A 20,463-nucleotide genomic window follows, 5' to 3' on the forward strand; every position below is an offset into this window, starting at 1 on the left:
TCGGGATAACTTTGTAAACCCACCCAACTAATCCTTAATGTTGCAGTGCTATATTGTTGCAACAAAATGGGCTAGGGAGACAGCATAATGATTATGCAAACAATTTTCATGCCTGAAGCTCTGTGGTCCCAGCTTCAATCCTCAGCACCACCATATACCAGAGCTGAGCAGTGCTCTGGTAATAAATAAATAAAATAAAATATTTTGTGGTCCAGGAGGTAGTGCAGTGGCCAAGGCACTAGACTCTCAAGCATGAGGTCCTGAGTTCAATCCCCGGCAGTATATGTACCAGAGTGATGTCTGGTTCTTTCTCACTCACCTGTCTTTCTCATTAATAAATAAATAAAATCTTTTTAAAAAAATAATAAAATAGGGCTAGGCAGTAGCACACTGGGCTAAGCACATATGGCGCAAAGCCCAAGGACCAGCGTACGGATCCTGACTCCCCACTTGTAGGGGGGTCGCTTCACAAGTGGTGAAGCAACTCTGCAGGTATCTGCCTTTCTTTACTCCTCTCTGTCTTCCCCTCTTCTTTCGATTTCTCTCTGTCCTATCCAACAATGATGACATGATTTTTTTTTAAAGGGCAACAAAAGGGAAAAATGGCCTCCAGGAGCACTGATCCCCAGTTATAACCCTGGAGGCAAAAAAATAAAATAAACTATTTTTTAAATGCAGTTTAAAACACCACCAACTTAAGTATATTTTATTTCATTACTCAATGTTTGTTTGTTTTGGATAGAGACAGAGAGAAATTGAGAGGAGAGGGGGAGATAGTGAAAGAGAGATACCTACATGAGATACTTCATAAAGCTTCCCCCTGCAGGTGGGGATCTGGGGCTTAAACTGGGTCCTTGCACATGGTAATGTGTGTGCTCAACAAGGTGTGCCACTGGCTGGCCCAAAACATCACCAATTTAACATACATATTTAGACATAGTTAAGGGGGGAAATTTTAGAATTTGTTTTTGTTAATGAGAAAGACAAGAACAGAAATGAAGAAAGAGATAGAGCAAGAACCAAAGTATGACTCTGGCATATAAAGGAATCATACATGGGATCACATGTTTGCAAACTGGTTATTCTGTCTGTTGTGCCACCCCTTAAGGCACAAGAAAAAAAATTATCAGTGAATGATTGCTTTACTTTGAATGATGATGTGTGAGTGCAAAGTTTTGGGTTGTAGCAGCAGAGAGACCCTATGGCTCTCCTGGCAGACAAAGCTCCCCAGCATGCTTGCCCCTGTAGATGTGCCCAGCTGGGCTTCCCAGAATCCCAGCTCAACTGTCTTCAGCTGTGAGTTAGTCTCTGTTTACCCCAGTAAGTCAGAGTTTTTTTCTTTCACTTTCAAATGAAGTAGCATTGTTTCATGACATTATTTAGGTTGAAGTATGCAGAGATACATTATCAGCATTCATACACACTACACTATGCTCATCACCAAAGTCTGGCTTCCAGTCCACCTTATGATTGATCACTTTTTTAACTCTCCCTTCCTTCAAACTGTCTTTTTAAACATCATCTTTTAAAAATATTTTTATGATTTATTATTATTGGATAGAGAAAGATAAATTGAGAAGGGAGGGGAGTCGGGCGGTAGGTAGTGCAGCAGTTAAGTGCACATGGCGCAAAGCACGAGGGCCAGCTTAAGGACCCGGTTCGAGCCCCCAGCTCCCCACCTGCAGGCGGTGGAACAGGTCTAAAGGTCTGCAGGTGTCTGTCTTTCTCTCCCCCTCTCTGTCTCCCCCTCCTCTCTCCATTTCTCTCTGTCCTATCCAACAACGACAACATCAATAACAACAGCAACAACAAAAACAAGGGCAACAAAAGGGAAAATAAATATAATAAATAGATAAATTTAATTGAGAAGGGAGGGGGAGATAGAGAGGAAGAGAGACAGAAAGACACCTGCATCCCTGCTTCACCATTCATGAAGCTCTCCCTCTGCAGGTGTCAACCAGGGGCTGCCTGACTCCTTGTGCACTGTAATATACGCACTTTAACCAGGTTCAACACTGCCTGGCCCCCTTCCCTTCAAACTGTATAAATAATAAAAGGTTGGGGGCCAGGCAGTGGCGCACCTGGTTAAACACACACACTACAGTGTGCAAGGACCCAGGTTCAAGCCCCTGGACCCCACCTGCAGAGGGAAAGCTTCACAAGTGGTGAAGTAGAGCTGCAGGTGTCTCTCTGTCTCTCTCCCTCTCTGTCTTCTCCATGCCCTTCTCAATTTCTCTGTGTCTCTCTCTAATAATAAATAAATAAAATTTTTTTAAAAAGAATAAAAGGCTGGGAAATATTGCAGAAAGGAGTCAGGAGCCTGCCCTTGTTGTTCCCCTGACTTCAGAAAATGTCTCAGTCCATCATTGCCCCCCTGGACTAAGAGCTTGAGGAAGGCATAGCCCAGGACCTGGCTCTGGTTCCCACAGCGGTGGGAACCTAGCAGGAGATGGTGTGGGCCAGCGCCCCCTGTAGGTCATCATGTGAGAGCTGTTTTGGAGGAGATTTGATGCAAGAGCAGGCAGGCCAGAGGGTAGAAGAATAGCAGGTAGAAGAAAAGAAGAAATGCATTCTTCTTCTCTGTCTCCGTCTCCGTCTCCCTCTCCGTCTCCGTCTCCGTCTCCTTCTCCTTCTCCTTCTCCTTCTCCTTCTCCTTCTTCTTCATTTTTGTCTCCAGGGTTACTGCTGGGGCTCGGTGCCTGCATCACAATTCCACTGCTCCTGGTGGCCATCTTTTTCCATTTTGTTGTTGGATAGGTCAGAGAGAAATTGAGAGAGATGGGGAAGACAGAGAGGGAGAGAAAGACAGACACCTGCAGACCTGCTTCACCACTTGCAAAGTGACCCCCTGCAGGTGGGGAGCTGGGGGCTTGAACCAGGATCCTTGTTCAGGTCTTTGCACTTTGTACTATGTGTGCTTAACCTGGTGTGCTACTGCCTGGCCCCCATAGATGCCTTCTTCTATGGCACACTCAACTGGGTGCACCATCACTCAGCCCCTTGGGGCAACAACTTTAAGTAGGGGAATCAGAGAAAGTCCCTCTGAGAAGAAGATACCTGCATGAAAACTTGAAAGAATCTGTCATCTGTGTGCCCAGTGCAGTGTGAAAATGCAGGGCCACTTGTTCAAATGTATTCACTCCAAGGTAGCAGTGGCAGAGTATAAACCACATACAAGGTCCTCCTAAGTGTGGGCCCATGTGGCTTCACAGGTGGCACAACTACATACACATATGGATAGCTTCAGGAAGAACTTGTCAGACTGTGGAAATAGCATGTGTGGGGCTGGATGGTGGCTCACCTGGCTGAGTGCCCATGTTACAATGCTCAAGGACCTGGGTTTGAGCCCCCCTTCCTACCTGCAGGGGGAAAGCTTAACAAGTGGTGAAGCAGGTCTGCAGGTGTTTGTCTTTCCCTCTCTGTCTTCCCCTCCTCTGTCAGTTTCTCTCTGTCTCTCTCCCTGTCACCCCCTTCCCTCTCAATTTCTGGCTGCCTCTATCTAATAAATTAAAATAAAGATAATTTTGAAATCAAGGCAAAGTCTTTTTAAAAAAGAAATAGCATGTGCAAAGATCCTGAGATGGAGGTGTGCCTGGCACATTTAAGGAACATGGGGAGTCCTGTGCTGCTATGTGAGCAAAGGGGAGAGAGGAAGAAAGACAAAGGAGGCTGCAAGGTAGGGGAAATAGGCCATATTAGAAACTTATAGGCGGGAGTCGGGCTGTAGCGCAGTGGGTTAAGCGCAGGTGGCGCAAAGCACAAGGACCGGCATAAGGATCCCGGTTCGAACCCCGGCTCCCCACCTGCAGGGGAGTCGCTTCACAGGCGGTGAAGCAGGTCTGCAGGTGTCTATCTTTCTCTCCTCCTCTCTGTCTTCCCCTCCTCTCTCTATTTCTCTCTGTCCTATCCAACAATGACAACAACAATAATAACTACAACAATAAAACAACAAGGGCAACAAAAGGGAATAAATAAATAAAATAAATAATAAAAAAAAAAAAAAGAAACTTATAGGCACTGGGAGGCCTTGGGTTTTTCCATGGCAAGGGCCAGGAGCTCTGCAAGGCTCTGAGCTAAGGAAAGATCTGGACAGTTCTGTTACAACCCCCTGCAGATGTTTTCTATTGCCCTTGGAATAAAATTCAGTTTTCTCAGCCTTGACTCCAAGGTTACTCCAAGGTTTCTTTTTTCTTTTTTTCTATTATCTTTATTTTATTATTATTTATTTATTTATTTTTTACCAGAGCACTACTCAGTTCTGGCCTAAGGTGGTGCAGGGGATTGAACCTGGGAATTCAAAGCCTGAGACATGAGAGTATCTTAGCAGACTCTCACCAGACTCTTAGTGGTGAAGCAGTGCTGCATGTGTCCCTTTCTCTCTTACTCTACCCTCTTGATTTCTGTCTGTCTCTATCCAATAATAAAATAAAGATTAAACATTTTTTTAAAAAGAGTGAGAGGGGGCAGGTGGTAGTGCACCTGGTTGAGCACACATGCTACAATGAGCAAGGACTCAGGTTAAAGACCCTAGTCCCCACCTTCAGTGGTAAAGTGCTGTGAGTGGTGAAGCACTGCTACAGGTGTCCATCTCTCTCATCTCCTTACATCTCCATTTCTGGACAATAAAAAAGTAAAGATGATAAATACATATTAGAAAGAGAGTGAGAGAGAGAGACACCTGAAGCTCTGCTTCACTGCTCACAAAGCTTTCCTCCTGCAGGTGGAGATTGGGGGCTTCAGCCTGGATCCTTGTGCACTGTAACATGCATTCAACCAGGTGTGCAGCCACCCGGCCCCAGACTCCACGGTTTCTTATAACCTGGTCCCTTCACATCCCTGGGCCTCCTCTCCCCTCCTTCCTTTACTTTCTCTGCCCATTGCCCTGAGCTGCCAACAAGCCCAGGCAGGGCCATGCTGTCAGGCACGTATGCCTCTTCTCTCTACCTCCTCCTCCTCCCCATTCCTCAAACCTTAGCTCAAGTTCCCTTTCTTCTGGGAAGCCTTCCAGGCATATCCCTCCCTGTGGGGTTGAGCTGTCCTTCTTGGCATTGCTGGCAGTGCCTGATCCAGGTCTGGGTGTCCAGCACCTTGCCAGGCCCTGGCACATAAATGTCCAGCAGACTGAGAAAACACAGCTGGCATGGCGTTGGCTGGAAACTGGGTCCACATGTGCGTAGTAGGATTTGGGTTCCAGCCTCCACCTGGGTGCTCTGAAGCCTCTGTCCTTTACCAACAATCCACTGCCTCCCAGGATTCATTAGAGAAGGGAGAGATGGGGGCCAGGTGGTGGTGCATCTGGTTAAGCGCACACATTACAATGCACAAGGACCAAGGTTCAAGTCCCCAGTCCTCACCTGCGGGGGCAGGGGGAAGCACCATAAGTGACGAAACTACTGCAGCAGGTATCTCTCTCCTTTTTTAAAATTTTTTTTTAGGTTTTATTTATTTATTCCCTTTTGTTGCCCTTGTTTTATTGTTGTAGTTATTGTTGATGTCATTGTTGTTGGATAGGACAGAGAGAAATGGAGAGAGGAGGGGAAGGCAGGGGGGGGAGAGAAAGATAGACACCTGCAGACCTGCTTTACTGTTTGTGAAGCAACCCCCCTACAGGTGGGGAGCCAGGGGCTCGAACCGGGATTCTTATGCCGGTCCTTGGGCTTTGAGCCACGTGCACTTAACCCACTGCACTACCGCCCAACTCCCATCTCTCTTCCTCTTAACTTCCCCCTCCCCTCTCAATATCTGTCTATCCAAAATAAATAAATAAAGATTTTTGGGGGCGGGGTGATGACACACCTGGTTAAGTGCATATGTTGCAGTGTGCAAGGACTGGAGTTCGATCCCCCAGGCCCCCACCTATGGGGGGAAGCTTGCGAGTGAGTGGTAAAGCAGGGCTACAGGTATTTCTCTCTCCCCCTTTCCTCTCAATTTCTGGTTGTCTCTTTCCAATAAATAAATAAATATAATAATAATAAAAGAAGATCATCTAAAAATAGAGAGAGAGAGAAGGGAGAGACTAGTGTGGATGAAAAATCATCAGGGGGGAGTCAGGCGGTAGCGCAGCGGGTTAAGCGCAGGTGGCGCAAAGCACAAGGACCTGAGGAAGGATCCCGGTTTGAGCCCCCGGCTCCCCACCTGCAGGGGAGTCGCTTCACAGGCAGTGAAGCAGGTCTGCAGGTGTCTGTCTTTCATTCCCCCCTCTGTCTTCCCCTCCTCTCTCCATTTCTCTCTGTCCTATCCAACAACGATGACATCAATAATAACTACAACAATAAAACAACAAGGACAACAAAAGGGAATAAATAAATAAATAAATATAAAAAAATTTTAAAAATAAAGAATCAGAAAAATCATCAGGGGGCTGGCCAGTAGCTCAGCAGGTTAAGCGTGTGAAACACAAGGATCCCAGTTCAAGCCCCCAGCTCCCCACCTGCAGGGGGGTTGGTGAAGCAGATCTGCAGGTGTCTATCTTTCTCTCCCCCTCTCTGTCTTCCCCTCCTCTCTCGATTTCTGGCTATCCTATCCAACAACAACAGTAGCAATAACAACAAAGGCAACAAAATGGGAAAAATGGCCTCCAGAAGCAGTGGATTCATAGTGCAGGCACTGAGCCCCAGTGAAAACCCTGGAGGCAAAAAGAAATGAAATGAAAAGGAAAGAAAAGAAAAGAATCATCAAAGGCAAGTGACATTTGTTAGGATGTGTCCAGTTTGCAGGAAAGGGTATTCCTAAGGGAGAAATACACAAACAGGAGTTTGTGGTGGGCTTGAGCAGGGATGGGGAGACTTCTACACCCCAAAAATTGAATAGACCCCAGCTGGGATGCAGCCTCTAGGCACCCTTGAAGGTCCTGAGAGAGATGGCAGGTAGTGACTCCTTTGAGACAGCAGGCAGAGAGAGACCTACAGTGGCCCCTGTGCTATGAGGGGCCAAGGAGGAGTGTAAATGACAGTCCCCACTTCCCCAGGCTCTACGTCCTGAAGCTGTCAGATGACATCGGGAACTTTGGGGAGGTGCGGCTTCCCCTCCTCGGCTGCCTTGGGGTCTCCTGGGTGGTCGTCTTCCTCTGCCTCATCCGAGGGGTCAAGTCTTCAGGAAAAGTAAGTCCCCCAGCCCCACTGGAACCTGTACCCAAAATGACTCCTCCTGTCCTTGCTGGGCTGTGTGTGGCGGTGGAGGGAGATGCAGCAAGGGAAGCAGGAACAGAGGAGGACCAACAGGCAGTCCCCAGCTTGGGAAAGAAGCTGGGGTATCAAGTTGTCCCCACATCTCGCCCCCAGGTGGTGTACTTCACAGCCACATTCCCCTATGTGGTGCTGACCATCCTATTCATCCGCGGTGTGAGCCTGGAAGGCGCCTTCACGGGCATCATGTACTACCTGACTCCACAGTGGGACAAGATCCTGGAGGCCAAGGTGGGATGTGAAGGACACACCCCCTCTCCAGAAGGGCGGAAGGAGGCCTGCTCTGACCGCTGACTTTGGCCCTTCACCACCTGTCCCTCCCTGCAGGTGTGGGGGGATGCCGCCTCCCAGATCTTCTACTCTCTGGGCTGTGCTTGGGGAGGCCTCATCACCATGGCCTCCTACAACAAGTTCCACAACAACTGCTACCGGTGAGATACTCCCCGCTAGCAGGGGGCAGCCCTGCTCCCTGCCTTCCCTGACCCCTCTCCAGCAGACCCACCAGATCCAGAGCAACCTCCCAGGTCTCAAGAGCCTCCCCCTTGAGATTCTGAGAAGACAGGGTCTGGATGGAGTCTCTGGAGCAGGGAGAGAGAAGAGAAATAGCCATGGTGGTGTCCAGGGAGCCACGGGGACTCAAAGCCTGAGTCCCACTTATAGGCCAGGAAAGAGGTGATGGGGACTTTAAAAAAAAAAAAAAGACTGATTATTTTATTTATTTGTTTTCATAAGCAAGGAGGTACTGGGGAGATAGCATAATGGTTTCGCAAACTGACTTTCATGCCTGAAGCTCTGAGGTTTCAGGTTCAATCCCCAGCACCACCATAAGCCAGAGCTAACCAGCACTCTGATAAAAATAATAAGTTAAATTAGAAACATACAGGGGAGGGGCTGGGTGGTGGCACACCTGGTTGAACACACATGCTACAATGGGACTGGGGTCTGAGCACCCAGTCCCCACCTATAGGAGGAAAGCTTTTCAGGTAGTGAAGTAGTGTTGCAGGTGTCTCTCTGTCTCTCTATCACACTCTTCTCTCTCAATTTCTGGCTGTCTCTATTCAATAAATAAAGAAAAAATAAAATAAAAAAACATACTGAGGAGAAAGACCAGCTCAGCTCAGGAATATAGTAGTATCAGAGATTGAACCTGCAACCTCTAGGTCCTCAGGCAAGTAAGTCTGGTGTGTTGCCATTGTGCTGCTTCTCTCAGCCAACAGTGGACACTTTTACCTCTGGAAGATTACCTGTCTCCAAGTCTTCTCTGGGGCCAAATGGCACAGAGAGGTGCATGCTTCTGGTACTGAACTCTGCTTCTGTTTCCTGGCCCACCAGAGACAGTGTCATCATCAGCATCACTAACTGTGCCACCAGCGTCTACGCAGGCTTTGTCATCTTCTCCATCCTTGGCTTCATGGCCAACCACCTGGGCGTGGACGTGTCTCGAGTGGCTGACCATGGCCCCGGGCTGGCCTTTGTGGCTTACCCTGAGGCCCTCACTCTGCTGCCTATCTCTCCGGTGTGGTCACTGCTCTTCTTCTTCATGCTCATCCTGCTGGGGCTGGGCACCCAGGTATGTGGCTCGGGGCATGGGCTACTGACTGGGGGAAGCAGGGGAGGCTGGGACAGCAACTCAGTCCTGATGGCTGCGGCCTGCAGTTCTGCTTGCTGGAGACACTGGTCACGGCCATTGTGGATGAGGTGGGGAACGAGTGGATCCTGCAAAAGAAGACATATGTGACCCTGGGCGTGGCTGTGGCTGGCTTCCTGTTGGGCATCCCCCTCACCAGCCAGGTAAGAAGTGGAAGGAGGGCTGGGGAGACAGCATAATGGTTATACAAAAGGCTTTCATGCTTGAGGCCCTGTAGCTCCAGGATCAACCCCCAGCATCACCATAAGCCAGAGCTGAACAGTACTCTTGTCTTGCTGTTTCTTTCTCTCTGTCTCTCTCTCATTAAAATAAATAAAATAATTTTAAAAAAATAAGTGGGAGGGAAGGTTAGACTGAGGCTCCCACAGAATGGAGGGGTTGACAGTGAGGACTCCTCACCACGGGCACCCCAAACTCAGTCACCTGCCGGCCTGGTCCTTAGGCAGGTATCTACTGGCTGCTGCTGATGGACAACTATGCGGCCAGCTTCTCCTTGGTCATCATCTCCTGCATCATGTGTGTGTCTATCATGTACATCTACGGTAAGCTAGCCTTCCACATCCCAGCACTTGGCCTGCCCACCCTGGCCTGCCAGGCCTGCTGATCCCCCTCTCTCCAGGACATCGGAACTACTTCCAGGACATTCAGATGATGCTGGGCTTCCCACCACCCCTCTTCTTCCAGATCTGCTGGCGCTTCGTCTCTCCAGCCATCATTTTTGTGAGTCACTGGGCGGCCCATCATTCCCCACCCCCACCTCCCTGGTCAAATGCCTTTTCCTTGGGAGTCATTGCAAGGAGAGCAGAAGCCCAGCCCCTGGCCAGAGCTCCCATTGCACCCACACACACACACACACACATATGCACAACTATAGCCATGAAGAATCTGAAGAAGGCTGCAGGAAGTTGGATGGGTATACAGAAGCTCAGAGTTCCCTAGGCCCTGGCCCCAGAAGCCATGAGGGAGAAAAGAGCCTTGAATTGGACTGAAGACAAGACTCTATCACTGAATTGCTGATGGCACCTGAGAGTTGTCCTACCTCCTTTCCCATGTTCCTGGCACCCCCAGGCTCTCTGGCAGCATTCTTAATAGTGCCAGCCTCCCTGAGTTTCTTGTTCCTCACAGCCAGGGTGCTCGGGGTACATGATGTGAATGTGTGGGTGTTCCTGAAGCAAGTTGTACAAGTCCAATGCCAGATGAGGATCAGAGGCACCTCTGTAAGCCCTTCAGGCCCTGGAGTTATTCAGTCCACCAGCTTTCAGTCTCAGGAAGCTCCCTTCAGGGGGCTGGGCTGGGCTGTGCTGCTGGAGGGAATGCCCACCATGACATGAACCATGTGCTTTTTGCTCCCTGTTCTTAGATTAACCTGTTAATCTATGTAAAGGGGGCATTGTTGGCCCCTTGCTACGGAAGAGGAAACCCAAAGGGATGTTAAGAGATTGATCAGAGGCTACATAGCAGGTTGTCTGGTTTGGAGGCTAAGTGTGGGGTCAGTGCTAGGCTAGGTATGACTTGACAAGAAGGAAGAATGGACATCTACAGCTAGAACGCTCCAGTTTTGCTCCTCTGTGCTCACGATAGGAAGGAGGGGGTACAAGGGGTAAGAGAGTATGGTACTCAATCCCCAGAGAAGAGGCGGGGTCACCTCTGAGTGACAGCAGGGTCAACCTAGCAGCAAGAGGCAGTGTCCAGGGCCATGTCCCTGTCATACCCAGCTCCTCTGTGCCACAGGGGGCACCAATTTCCACTTTGGCTCATGTTGCTGGGGAAAAAAAAAATGAAAAGTCCTCTGAGGGCCGAGGCCTCACCATAGGGTGTGAGGTCTTCCCTGAGCCTGGCACAGGCACCAGCTCTGGCCATTCGCCCAGCCTTGAAACAGGAGGAGCGGAAGTCTTCTGGAAGTGGTGGGAGGCTGAGGAGGGAGGCACCCTGCCAAACATAATGTCCTCTTGGGGTGCCACTGAGCTCCAGGCAGCAGGGAGTCAATTTCCACGGTTCCTAGGACCAACCAGAAAACCAGCAGATACAGTGCAGGAGTCAGGAAGGAGAGGCACAAGAGGGGTCTACAGAGGTAGCCTCAGCTTGGGTCCAATGTATTGGAAAGACAAAGTAAAATGGAGCAGCTTCTACTCTATGTTGAGAAAGGCAGCCTGGAATTACCATAAGGGGAAAGCTCTGGCTTGTTTTGTTGTTGTGGGCTTTTTTTTATTTTACTTATTTTTTCCTATTTATCTTTTTTAATATTTTATTTTGGACCAAAACAGAGAAACTGAGAGGGAAGGGAAGGAGGAAGGGAGAGAAGGGGAGAGAGAGAGAGAGAAGAGAGAGAGACCTGCACAGGGCTGGGCAGTGGCTCACCTGCTTAAGCTCACATATTACCAAGTACATGGACCCAGGTTCAAGCTCTGCTCTCCCCACCTGAACGGTGGAATACTTCATGAGCAGTAAAGCAGGTCTGCAGATATCTTTTTTTGTCTCCAGGGTTATTGCTGGAGCTAGGTGCCTGCACCACGAATCCACTGCTCCTGGAGGTTTTTTTTTCCCCTTTTGTTGCCCTTGTTTTATTGTTGTTGTGGTTATTATTATTGTTGTCATTGCTGCCGTTGTTGTTGTTGTTGGCTAGGACAGAGAGAAATAGAGAGAGGGGAGGATGACAGAGACGGGGAGAGAAAGATAGGCACTTGCAGACTGGTTTCACTGCCCGTGAAGCGGTGGGGAGCTGGGGATTGGAACTGGAGTCCTTATGCCAGTCCTTGCACTTCACACCATGTGCACTTAACACGCTGCACTACTACTAAACCCCCTTTTTCTTTCTCTCTATCCCTCCTCTATCAATTTCTCTGTGTCCTAGCTAATAAAAATTAGAAAGGGGGGAAAAAAGCCACCAGGAGCCATGGATTCATAGCGCCAGCACTGAGCTCCAGTGATAACCCTGTGGCAAAAAAAAGAAGAAAAATAAAAAAGAAAGAGAGAGACCTGAAGCAATATTTCACCATTTGTGAAGCATCCCCCTGCAGATGGGGACCAGGGGCTTGAACCTGGACCTGTGAACATGGCTAACACATGCACTCTACAGAGGGCACCACCAGCAGCCTTTTCTTCTTCTTTTTTTTTTTCATACAGAAAGAAATTGAGAGGGGAGAGGGAGAAGGAGAAAGAGAGACACCTGCTTCACCACTTGTGAAACTTTCCCCCTGCGAGTAGGTCGGAGGGCTTAAACCTGGTTCCTTGTGTATGGTCCTATGTGCACTCTACAAGGTGCATCACCACCCAGCTTCTTTAGATTTCTGAAAACCTCCTTTGGCACATCCCATCCTTCTGTCAACTCCAATAGGTATACACCTAGACCAGGATCTAATGCCTTGTTATAAGCTCCTGCTGTGTTCAGTTATGGCCCAGGAAGGAGTCCCTGGATGGATGTGCATCTCCTGCTTAATTTGGTTCCTAGGAAGGCTTGAAGAGCCTGATCTCAGGATGCAGTGGAGAGTTCAGGAGGCAAATACTGAGCCCCCTGTCAAGCTGAAGCACACACACACCAGGCCCTCCAGCTGGCCCATGAGTACCTGCCTACATTTCTACTTCCTCTAGGATTTTTTTTTAATTACTGTTGATGTTGTCCCATACTTTGTTTCCCAGCTCATTTCTTTTTTCCCAAAGTGCCTCCCAGTCTGGCACTCAGCTTTGTGGCCTCTGAAGATTGTCAGGTCCCACAGACAGGCCCTGGTTTTCCTTCTCCTCTCCCTAACCCCCTCATTCCTACCCCTCTGCAGTAGTCAGCTCAGATCACCCAGTGAGATTGTACTTAGTACTGGAGACCCAGAACTCATGCAATCCCAGAAGCCCCCAGGTTTGTAGGAAACAAGATGCTTAGCAGAGAATGCCAGAGAGCCCGTTCAGGAGGAGAGGATGAGAAATCCAGAGAGGCTTCTTGGAGGAAATGGCAGGACAACATGAAGCATTTTGACTCGTTTTATTCTTGGCCCTCACAGTATGGAGACATTTATGGTCAAAAAGCAGAGCAGGAGGAATTGAGTGGTGGTGTACCCACTAAAGCAAACATTATCATGCGATAGGACCCAGGTTCCAGCCACCAGTCCCCACTTTCAAGGGAGAGGGGGAAGCTACAAGAGCAGTGAAACAGTGCTGCATTTCTCTTGCGTGCGCTCTCTCCCCCCATCTCCTCTCAATTCTCTAGCCTATCCCCCCCACTCACCCCCAAAAAAAGGGGGGGAATGAAAGGTGGGGAGAAGAGTGAATAAAAACCCTGGGGTTTGACAGATGAAGATGCAGAAACAGATTTTCCAGAATAAATAAAGAGGGATGGAAAATGCTTGGCAAAGTTGAAGGTTTGGGTTTATTTTAATTATTGTTTTTATAGGTTTGTTTATGTATTGAAAAGAGTGGGAGAGCAAAAACCCAAGCATCACTCTAGTATATGCAATGCCTAGGATTGAACTCAGGACCTCATGCTTGAGAATATAATACTTTATCCACTATACCATCTCCTGGGCCACCAGAGCTGAAATTTTGGGAGAGCAGTGACATGGCCAGAAAGATAAACTGAAATAGTGTTGTCAGGTGTTACATAAGCAAAAGACTAAGTATTTGATGGGCTGATTTTTTAAAAAAATATTTATTTATTCCCTTTTGTTGCCCTTGTTTTTTATTGTTGTAGTTATTGTGGCTGTTGTAATTGTTGGATAGGATAGAGAGAAATGGAGAGAGGAGGGAAAGACATAGAGGGAGAGAAAGATACACCTGCTTCACTGCTTGTGAAGCAACTCCCCTGTAGGTGGAGAGCTGGGGGCTCAAACTGGGAGCCTTACGCCGGTCCTTGCATTTTGCACCACCTGTGCTTAACTTGCTGCGCTACCACCCAACTCCCTAATTTTTTTTTTAAATTTATTTATAAAATAGAAACACTGACAAGACCATAGGCTAAGAAGGGTAAAATTCCCACCACCAGAGCTCCATATCCCATCCCCTCCCCTGATAGCTTTCCTATTCTTTAACCCCGTGGGAGTATGGACCCAGGGTCATTATGGTGTGCAGAAGGCTTCTGTAATTGCTTCCCCGCTAAATATGGGCATTGACAGGAAGATCCATAATCCCAGCCTGTCTCTCTCTTTTGATGGGCTTATTTAACTGTTTCCTAACTGATCCAGATTATAGCAAAGACAGACCCCTCCCCTTCCACAGTAACTGTCTGCCCTCCAGGCCCTGGACCCCTGGCTCCATTTGTTTTTTTAGCTACCCAAACATTGACAGTGCCTCTTCCCACCCCAAAGTACTTCTTCGTAGTTGGGGGAACTGGCAGGAAGGGAGAAGGTGCCGATAGTAGGAGGAGGTGCTCGAGGTTTCTGGGTGTTGCTGGGCTGACCTCACTCCCACGATGATGCCCCACTTTGCAGTTTATTCTCATCTTCACCGTGATCCAGTACCGACCGATCACCTACAATCACTACCAGTATCCAGGCTGGGCTGTGGCCATTGGCTTCCTCATGGCCCTATCCTCCGTCATCTGCATCCCACTCTATGCCCTGTTCCAGCTCTGCCGCACAGATGGGGATACCCTGCTCCAGGTAAGCAGTGGGGGCAGGCACTGGCTGCAGGGGGTGGATGAAGCCAAAGGGGGTGGATGAACGAGTCTAGAGGGCTCCCTTCTGACGTACTCTGCCCACCCCTAATGTGTACACCTACCTCTTCTGCAGCGCTTGAAAAATGCCACAAAGCCAAGCAGAGACTGGGGGCCTGCCCTCCTGGAACACCGGACTGGGCGCTATGCCCCCATCATACCACCCTCTCCTGAAGATGGACTAGAGGTCCAGCCACTGCACCCGGACAAGGCCCAGCTCCCCATGGTGGGCAGTAACAGCTCCAGCCACCTGCAGGACTCCCGGATATGAGCATAGCTGCCGGGGCATGCCCCACCCCCACCCTGCACTCCCACCAGAGACTGGGGTTGGCAGGGGGAGGGGGGCAGCACCTGCTTCTGACTCACCCTGGCCAGGGCAGCTGCTGTCACCTTGGCCACCATTGATAGCGCAGCCCTTTGTGTCCCCAGTGTTTACAGGTCCTTTGGATGCCAAGATGGCAGCTGGGGGGGGGGGGGGTGTCGGTCTGGACCATGGGAGGGCTGCTGGGGAAGTGGGAGCCAAAGCACTTTGGAAGGGGACTTAGGCTGGGTCCCCCAGAGACCTGCGGGATTTTATATGGCCTCTATTAGCCCCACACTCTTTCTTGAGCTGAGGTTCTGGCTGGGCACCCCACCACCCCCCACACCCACCTGCCTCCCTTCGTGGGCCTTCAGCCTCCTGACAGTGTTCCTGCCTTTAGAGCAAACCCCAGCCTCTGCCCAGGCACGTCAGAATCTTCCTCTCTGGGGTGAGGTGAGGGGCTGTAGGCTGCGTAGTGTTACTTGTCAGGCTGTGCTGCCCAGCCCTGTCTGTCTGTGTAATTATTTTTGTAAGAAAAAAAATGTATTATCTGTGGTTGCCACCCCTTGTCCCTAGCCTTGGGCCCAGTCTGTCTTCCAGGCCTGCCTGCACCTTACTCAGTGGCTCTGGGGTCTCTACACCTCATTCCAGCCCTGGCTGTCAGGCCCAGCCAGCAGAAGCCCATGACCCAGTAGCCTGCCCAAAGCACAGTTTTTGGAGGGCAGGGTTGGAGTGCTGCTTATTGGAGGTTTGAGCCAAGAGCCCTAGGGAAGGGGGCCCTATGTGATCCCCCCTTCTCTCCCTCTACTGGGCTATAAGGACCCAATCTTCCCCAACTGGGCTGCCCTTATTCACGTGCCAAATGGCCCCAGCTCACGTACCCTGTCCCCCTCCTCCAAACCCTGCAGTGTCCACTTATCCATCCTCAGTGCCCCACTGTGCAGTGACAGCCCCAACCAAGTAACCTCTAATCCTCTGTAGCAATAACGGTGCATTGCCCACCCCTGCCCATCCGTGCGCCACTAGGATTTTAAAGTCCATAGATTTTAATGAAATTTCTATTCCTGTCTCTGAGCTGCTGCTGTGCTTTGTCTGGGTTTCCTAGGGGACAAGAATCAGGGCTGGGATGAGACCTTGCCTGCCAGGCCTTTGTGGAGGCCTGGGAGGGGAAAGGTCTGGGGTTTTGATGATCTGGTCAGATGCCTGGCAAGGGGCTGGGATGGGGACCAGACAGACAGCCTTGGGTTCTTCCCAAGGACCCATCCAAGATGAGATCAGAAGCTAGCTAGGCACGGCAGCAGCAGTGGCCCAAGTTCCAGCAGGAGCGGAAGACAAGTTCATGCCCAGTCCTTCAGGTTGGTGCATGGGGCGCTACACTGGACACTGGCATGGAAGCTGGCCTTATCCCAGGACTACACTGAAGCCTCCTTCCCCAGCGGCAGGTTGCAGCCAGATCTTGAGGGCGGGGGCAGTTCTTCAAAGGAGGAGAAGGCAGGCAGGGCTGGAGAGGTCTGTTCCCAGCTCCAGCAGCCCCATGTAGGCAGGGCAAGGGCCTCAGGCCCTGGCTGGACCCCAGGGGCCGCTGCCTGAACAGGAAGGAGTGGGTATAAGGGAGCCATGACCTGGCCTTTAGCCCACTCTGCAAAGATGCCCAATGGCCTTGGTTTACCTGTGGCTGACAGAGATACAAGAAGGTGGTAGGCGTGCCTGCAGCTCTTGTTGCATGGCTGCCTTCTGTTCCTTCAGCTCTGAGAGACAGGAAAAGCATCTGAGACACAACACCCTGCTTCTCCAGACTATGTGCATGTGCAGGGTGGAGAACAAGAGGTTGGGTGCTCAGGAGCCTACTCACGGTCCTCACCTGCCAGCGTGGGCTCTGGGGTTCCCTCAGAAGGCCGGGCTGCCCCAGTATACTCCTCCTCCAGACGTCGCTGCAGGGAGAACTGGCTCAGTAGTTTGGTCTTGCAGAATGATGGGGCAGGGTGGGGTGGGTCAGGCTCCAAATCCTTAGAGCAGAACCCACTGGACCTCTTTACCCCAAGCACCTGAGGGCAGGTCCTGAGGGAAGCACCAGCCTCCCTAAAAAGCCGAATTGGCAAGGTGGTGGCTGACCTGTACTCAGACACAAAGAAAGGGAAGGAGGCAGAGACTGGGGCAAATTCAGAAGGTTGCTCTGGGATTAGGATCTCGGACCTTAGGCTTCTAGGACTTGCACACAAAAGAAGCTTGTGCACATAAAAAAAAATGGACACAGGAATTACAATCTTTACTCACAGAGACACACTCCAGCAGGGAGTGATGTGTCTATACTCAGCAGAAAAGCTCCAAGGGGATACCCAGTTGCATGCAGCTCACCTGCAGGATGGGGATCTCCTTCTCCAAACTGTGACATTCCTCCTCCAGGAGGTTCCTGGGATGCAGGGCAGGCACCACAGGACAGAGCCTCAGCTGAATCTTCCACACAGTCAACTGCCAGGCCCTCTTTCCTCAGCCTGCCATGTCCTCTGCTGCCTGGTTGCTGTCCCAACATATACTTCCAGCCTCCCCTTGTCCAGTTCAGTGCCCACATTAGCAGGCATGATTCTCTCCTTTGCACTACTGTGCTGAGCCTGCAGCTCCTCCAGCTGTTCTGTGGCTTAAAGCCCTTTTGTTATTAACCATCCCTCACCCAACCCCTGCTCCAGTCAGGATAGAGATTCTCTACACTCATGATCCCTGAAGGTTTCTATACTTGAAGCCCTGTAGCAACCTGCCTTTCCACCTCTCAGCCTTATTTTCTTGGGTCCTCTCACTATATATATACTTTTTTTTAATCAGAGCATTGCTCCGCTCTGGCTTATGGTGGTGTGGGGGACTGAACCTCCTATGTACTTTGAAGCCTCAAGCATGAGTCTCTCTGCATAACCATTACGCTATCTACCATTGTCTACCAAGTATATTCTCCATTCCCAAGTGCTAGTACTTCAGAATCCACCTCCACCCCCACTTCATACTCAGGAGCCTCACCGCAAGTGTCCAACAACCTGATCGACACTGTACACATTCAGTCGGTCCTTGATATTGCTGAGGTCCCTGGGATGGCTGGTGGCAGAAGAAGTCAACATCACTCTTCCCATGACACCTCACTCCAGCCTTCCGAACACAAATGCCACTTGTCCTAGGCAAGTTTCTCTTTTCCATAAAAGAAGGTAGCATAATACAGTGCAAAATGGAGGTGTTCTAGAGCCCTAGCTTATAAAGAGGCTCTGCCATGCCTCACTGTGTGTAACCTTGGGCAAATCACTCATGTTTTCTCAGCTTTGGTTTCTTCACCTACAAAATGGGGGCATTACCCACTTTATAGGATGCTATGTGAAAATTGCTGTCATTCTCTAATGGACAAACATGCTCCTGCTCCCTGACCTAACTAATTCAACCCCAGGTATAAATACCATCTGTTGCCCTTGCCTCTCAGCTCTCCCTGGCTTGTTTCTGTTTTCCAAACCTGAGGAATAACTGACTCCTGTCACCACCTCCTTTCCATGCCTATCTCTGCATATAGCAACCCCTCTTCCTGTCAAGTTTCTCTCCTTTTATAAATATTTATTTTATTTTAAAACTTTATCTTATTTGATAAAACAAAGTAATTTTGAGGGAGGGGAGGTAGAGAGGGAGAAAGAGTGAGATACCTGAAATACTATTTCATCACTTGTGAAGCTTTCCCCCTGCAGGTAGGAACTGGGGGCTTGAACCTGGGTCCTTGAGCATCATAACCAGGTGTGCCACCACCTGCCCCCCCCAAATTTCTCTCTTTCATCTACTTGGAAATCTGATCTTCATACTCCAAGACCCAGGTCAAATCAGCACTTCTCCAGGAAGCCTTGTTCACCCCCAGGCCAGGCAAGTATCCGCTAAGCTTTTGCAGTCCTCAGATGTTGATCCCTATCATTCTTAAATGACTGTAGTGTCCAGCCCCAGACCCACGAAGCCCTTTGGGACCTACTCCCCTTTGGCTGGGGTACTCTGCCAAGCAAGACAGAACCCTCCTCCCACTTCTTTACCTGGATTCACCAGCTCTCATTTGGATTAGCTTCTGTACAGGCAGAGCACACCTGGGATCCTCCAAGGCAAAGCGCAGGATCCTGGGGCTATACTGGGCCCAAGCCTGGGTCTGGTCTCTGCAGAAGTAAATATGGAGAAAGCTCAGGGCTTCCTTACCTAGGACTATACGAAACGTGACCCTGACCTTTTGATAGGTTCTGAGGAAGGGACCAAACATGAGGCCCCAGGCTCCCACCTGCCCTCTGAAATGGCCTTCTGGTGGAGACCTTGGAGCAGCTGTCGGAGTTCCTGACGCACGAGGTCTCTTAAGATTGGTGGTGGTGCCAGAAGGGAGGAGAGATCAGAGGTAGAGCAGGGGCCAGGAGCCTGGGTGGATGGAGCCTCATGGAGCAATGACCTTAGCATCGCCACCTGCAAAGAGAAAGGAAAGAAACCTCAAAAAGGGGGTTGGGGAGTGCTGAGAGAAGGACAGGGCTGGGTCAGACAGGAGAGTGAGATCTAACAAGACCTCAAACTTTATTGGGTGGGGCCAAGCGGCGGCACACCCAGTTGAGCGACCAAGTTTTCCAAGTTTAAGGACCGGGCCAGAGGCCCTGGTCCCCACCTGCAGGAGGAAGCTTCACAAGCGTGGTAAAGCAGTGCTGTAGATCGGTCTCTTGCTTTCTCTCTTTCTCTTTCTCTCCCCCCCCCCTTTCCGTCTCCCCTCTGAATGTCTTATCAATTTTTAAAAAATAATATTTTGTAAAACTTATTGGGCAGGTCCAGGAACCGGGAAGAAGCGAAAAACCCCTTGAGTCGTAAACGGCATCAGGACAGTGGGGACAGACCTGGGATGTGGCCCAGATTCCCCCCTGCTCACCTCTGCCCGCAGTTCCAGACTCAGGTCTACCATGGTCTCTCCCAGAATCCGCTTCACTTCGGGCCGCTCGGGGAGCGGGACGTGCTCTTCCACCAGCTCCCACAGCGATGGGGATTCTGGGGGCATGGCCAGCCCGCCCCGCCACCCCCACCCACCCGCTGCCCCGGCCGCCCTGGCCGCCCCGCTGCCCCGCGACCCTCCGCGCCAAGCTAGGATCTGCGCCACCGCAGGTTCTCTGTGCGGGCTCCAGGGAGACCGCTGACCCCGCCCCCTCACGCCACGCCCCCTCTTTGTAGCCAATCCCCAGGGCGAGAATTTCCGACCGAGGACCGTAGGCCTCCCTTCTGCCCCGCTCCGCTACGCCTTTTGGGGGCCAAGGTTCCCGGTTCAGCGGCCCGCGAGAACCAGGCAGCCAGACCCAGGGCCTAGCCCCGCCTCTTCCACACGACCGTCGCGGGGGAACTGTGCCGCTCCCAGGCCCCGCCCACTCCAGGGCGGGGTGGGTGGTGCCTCTCGCGGGGAATATAAACCTGGATCCTTCCTCCCCGCAAAGCCCAGGCCCCAAACACCTTCAGCTCCTGCCCCAGCTTCAAAGACAAGGGGTGGTGGTGGTAGTGGTGGGCGAATTTGTCACCTCGTTGCTTTAAGAGGTAAACCCTTCCCCCCTTAGAACTGCTTGTGTAGTGCTGAGGGGTCGGGGAAACTGGACAAACACATGGGAAGTTAGGGGCAGGAGATATATATATATATATATATATATATATATATATATATATATATATATAGTACAATGCT

The 20,463-nt window shown here is 50.4% G+C and overlaps 2 protein-coding genes across 9 annotated transcripts in view; one reads left to right on the forward strand and one right to left on the reverse strand.

Moving 5' to 3' along the window:
• SLC6A9 (solute carrier family 6 member 9) overlaps nt 1-15,842 on the forward strand; it is a 40,816-nt gene extending 24,974 nt beyond the window's left edge. For all 4 annotated transcript variants that reach the window (XM_060206033.1, XM_060206032.1, XM_060206034.1 and 1 more), the window contains 9 exons: nt 6,968-7,100; nt 7,281-7,415; nt 7,512-7,615; nt 8,517-8,754; nt 8,841-8,975; nt 9,275-9,374; nt 9,452-9,552; nt 14,244-14,414; nt 14,544-15,842. In XM_060206033.1, the coding sequence (XP_060062016.1) occupies nt 6,968-7,100; nt 7,281-7,415; nt 7,512-7,615; nt 8,517-8,754; nt 8,841-8,975; nt 9,275-9,374; nt 9,452-9,552; nt 14,244-14,414; nt 14,544-14,738 (1,312 nt within the window). In that variant the 3' untranslated portion in view covers nt 14,739-15,842. The remainder of the gene's footprint in view (nt 1-6,967; nt 7,101-7,280; nt 7,416-7,511; nt 7,616-8,516; nt 8,755-8,840; nt 8,976-9,274; nt 9,375-9,451; nt 9,553-14,243; nt 14,415-14,543) is intronic.
• Nucleotides 15,797-20,087, reverse strand: CCDC24 (coiled-coil domain containing 24). Of its 5 annotated transcripts, none has more exons than XM_060206035.1 (8): nt 19,669-20,087; nt 19,045-19,220; nt 18,809-18,925; nt 17,775-17,849; nt 17,124-17,178; nt 16,630-16,729; nt 16,438-16,516; nt 15,797-16,354 (listed from the first exon to the last, which is right to left on the reverse strand). In XM_060206035.1, exons 1-8 carry the CDS (start codon nt 19,792-19,794, stop codon nt 16,120-16,122), a joined length of 963 nt encoding a protein of 320 aa, XP_060062018.1. In that variant the 5' UTR covers nt 19,795-20,087; the 3' UTR covers nt 15,797-16,119. The 5 variants fall into 5 exon arrangements, with proteins under 5 accessions (XP_060062018.1, XP_007535364.2, XP_060062019.1 ...); XM_007535302.3 differs by having other exon boundaries at nt 16,630-16,699; nt 19,669-20,086; XM_060206036.1 differs by lacking the exon at nt 17,775-17,849.
• Between the last annotated feature and the right edge of the window lie 376 nt (nt 20,088-20,463).

Source organism: Erinaceus europaeus, chromosome 13, assembly GCF_950295315.1.
Source record: "Erinaceus europaeus chromosome 13, mEriEur2.1, whole genome shotgun sequence".
NCBI lineage: Eukaryota > Metazoa > Chordata > Mammalia > Eulipotyphla > Erinaceidae > Erinaceus > Erinaceus europaeus.

Coding starts and splice junctions, on each gene's coding strand:
- CCDC24 (XM_016193523.2), bottom strand. CDS start 19,794: ATGCCCCCAGAATCCCCATCGCTGTGGGAGCTGGTGGAAGAGCACGTC. Junction 16,881..18,808: donor ATGAGAGCTGGTGAATCCAG/GTAAAGAAGTGG, acceptor GTCTGAGTACAG/GTCAGCCACCACCTTGCCAA. Junction 16,355..16,437: donor TGTATCTCTGTCAGCCACAG/GTAAACCAAGGC, acceptor CTTCCTGTTCAG/GCAGCGGCCCCTGGGGTCCA.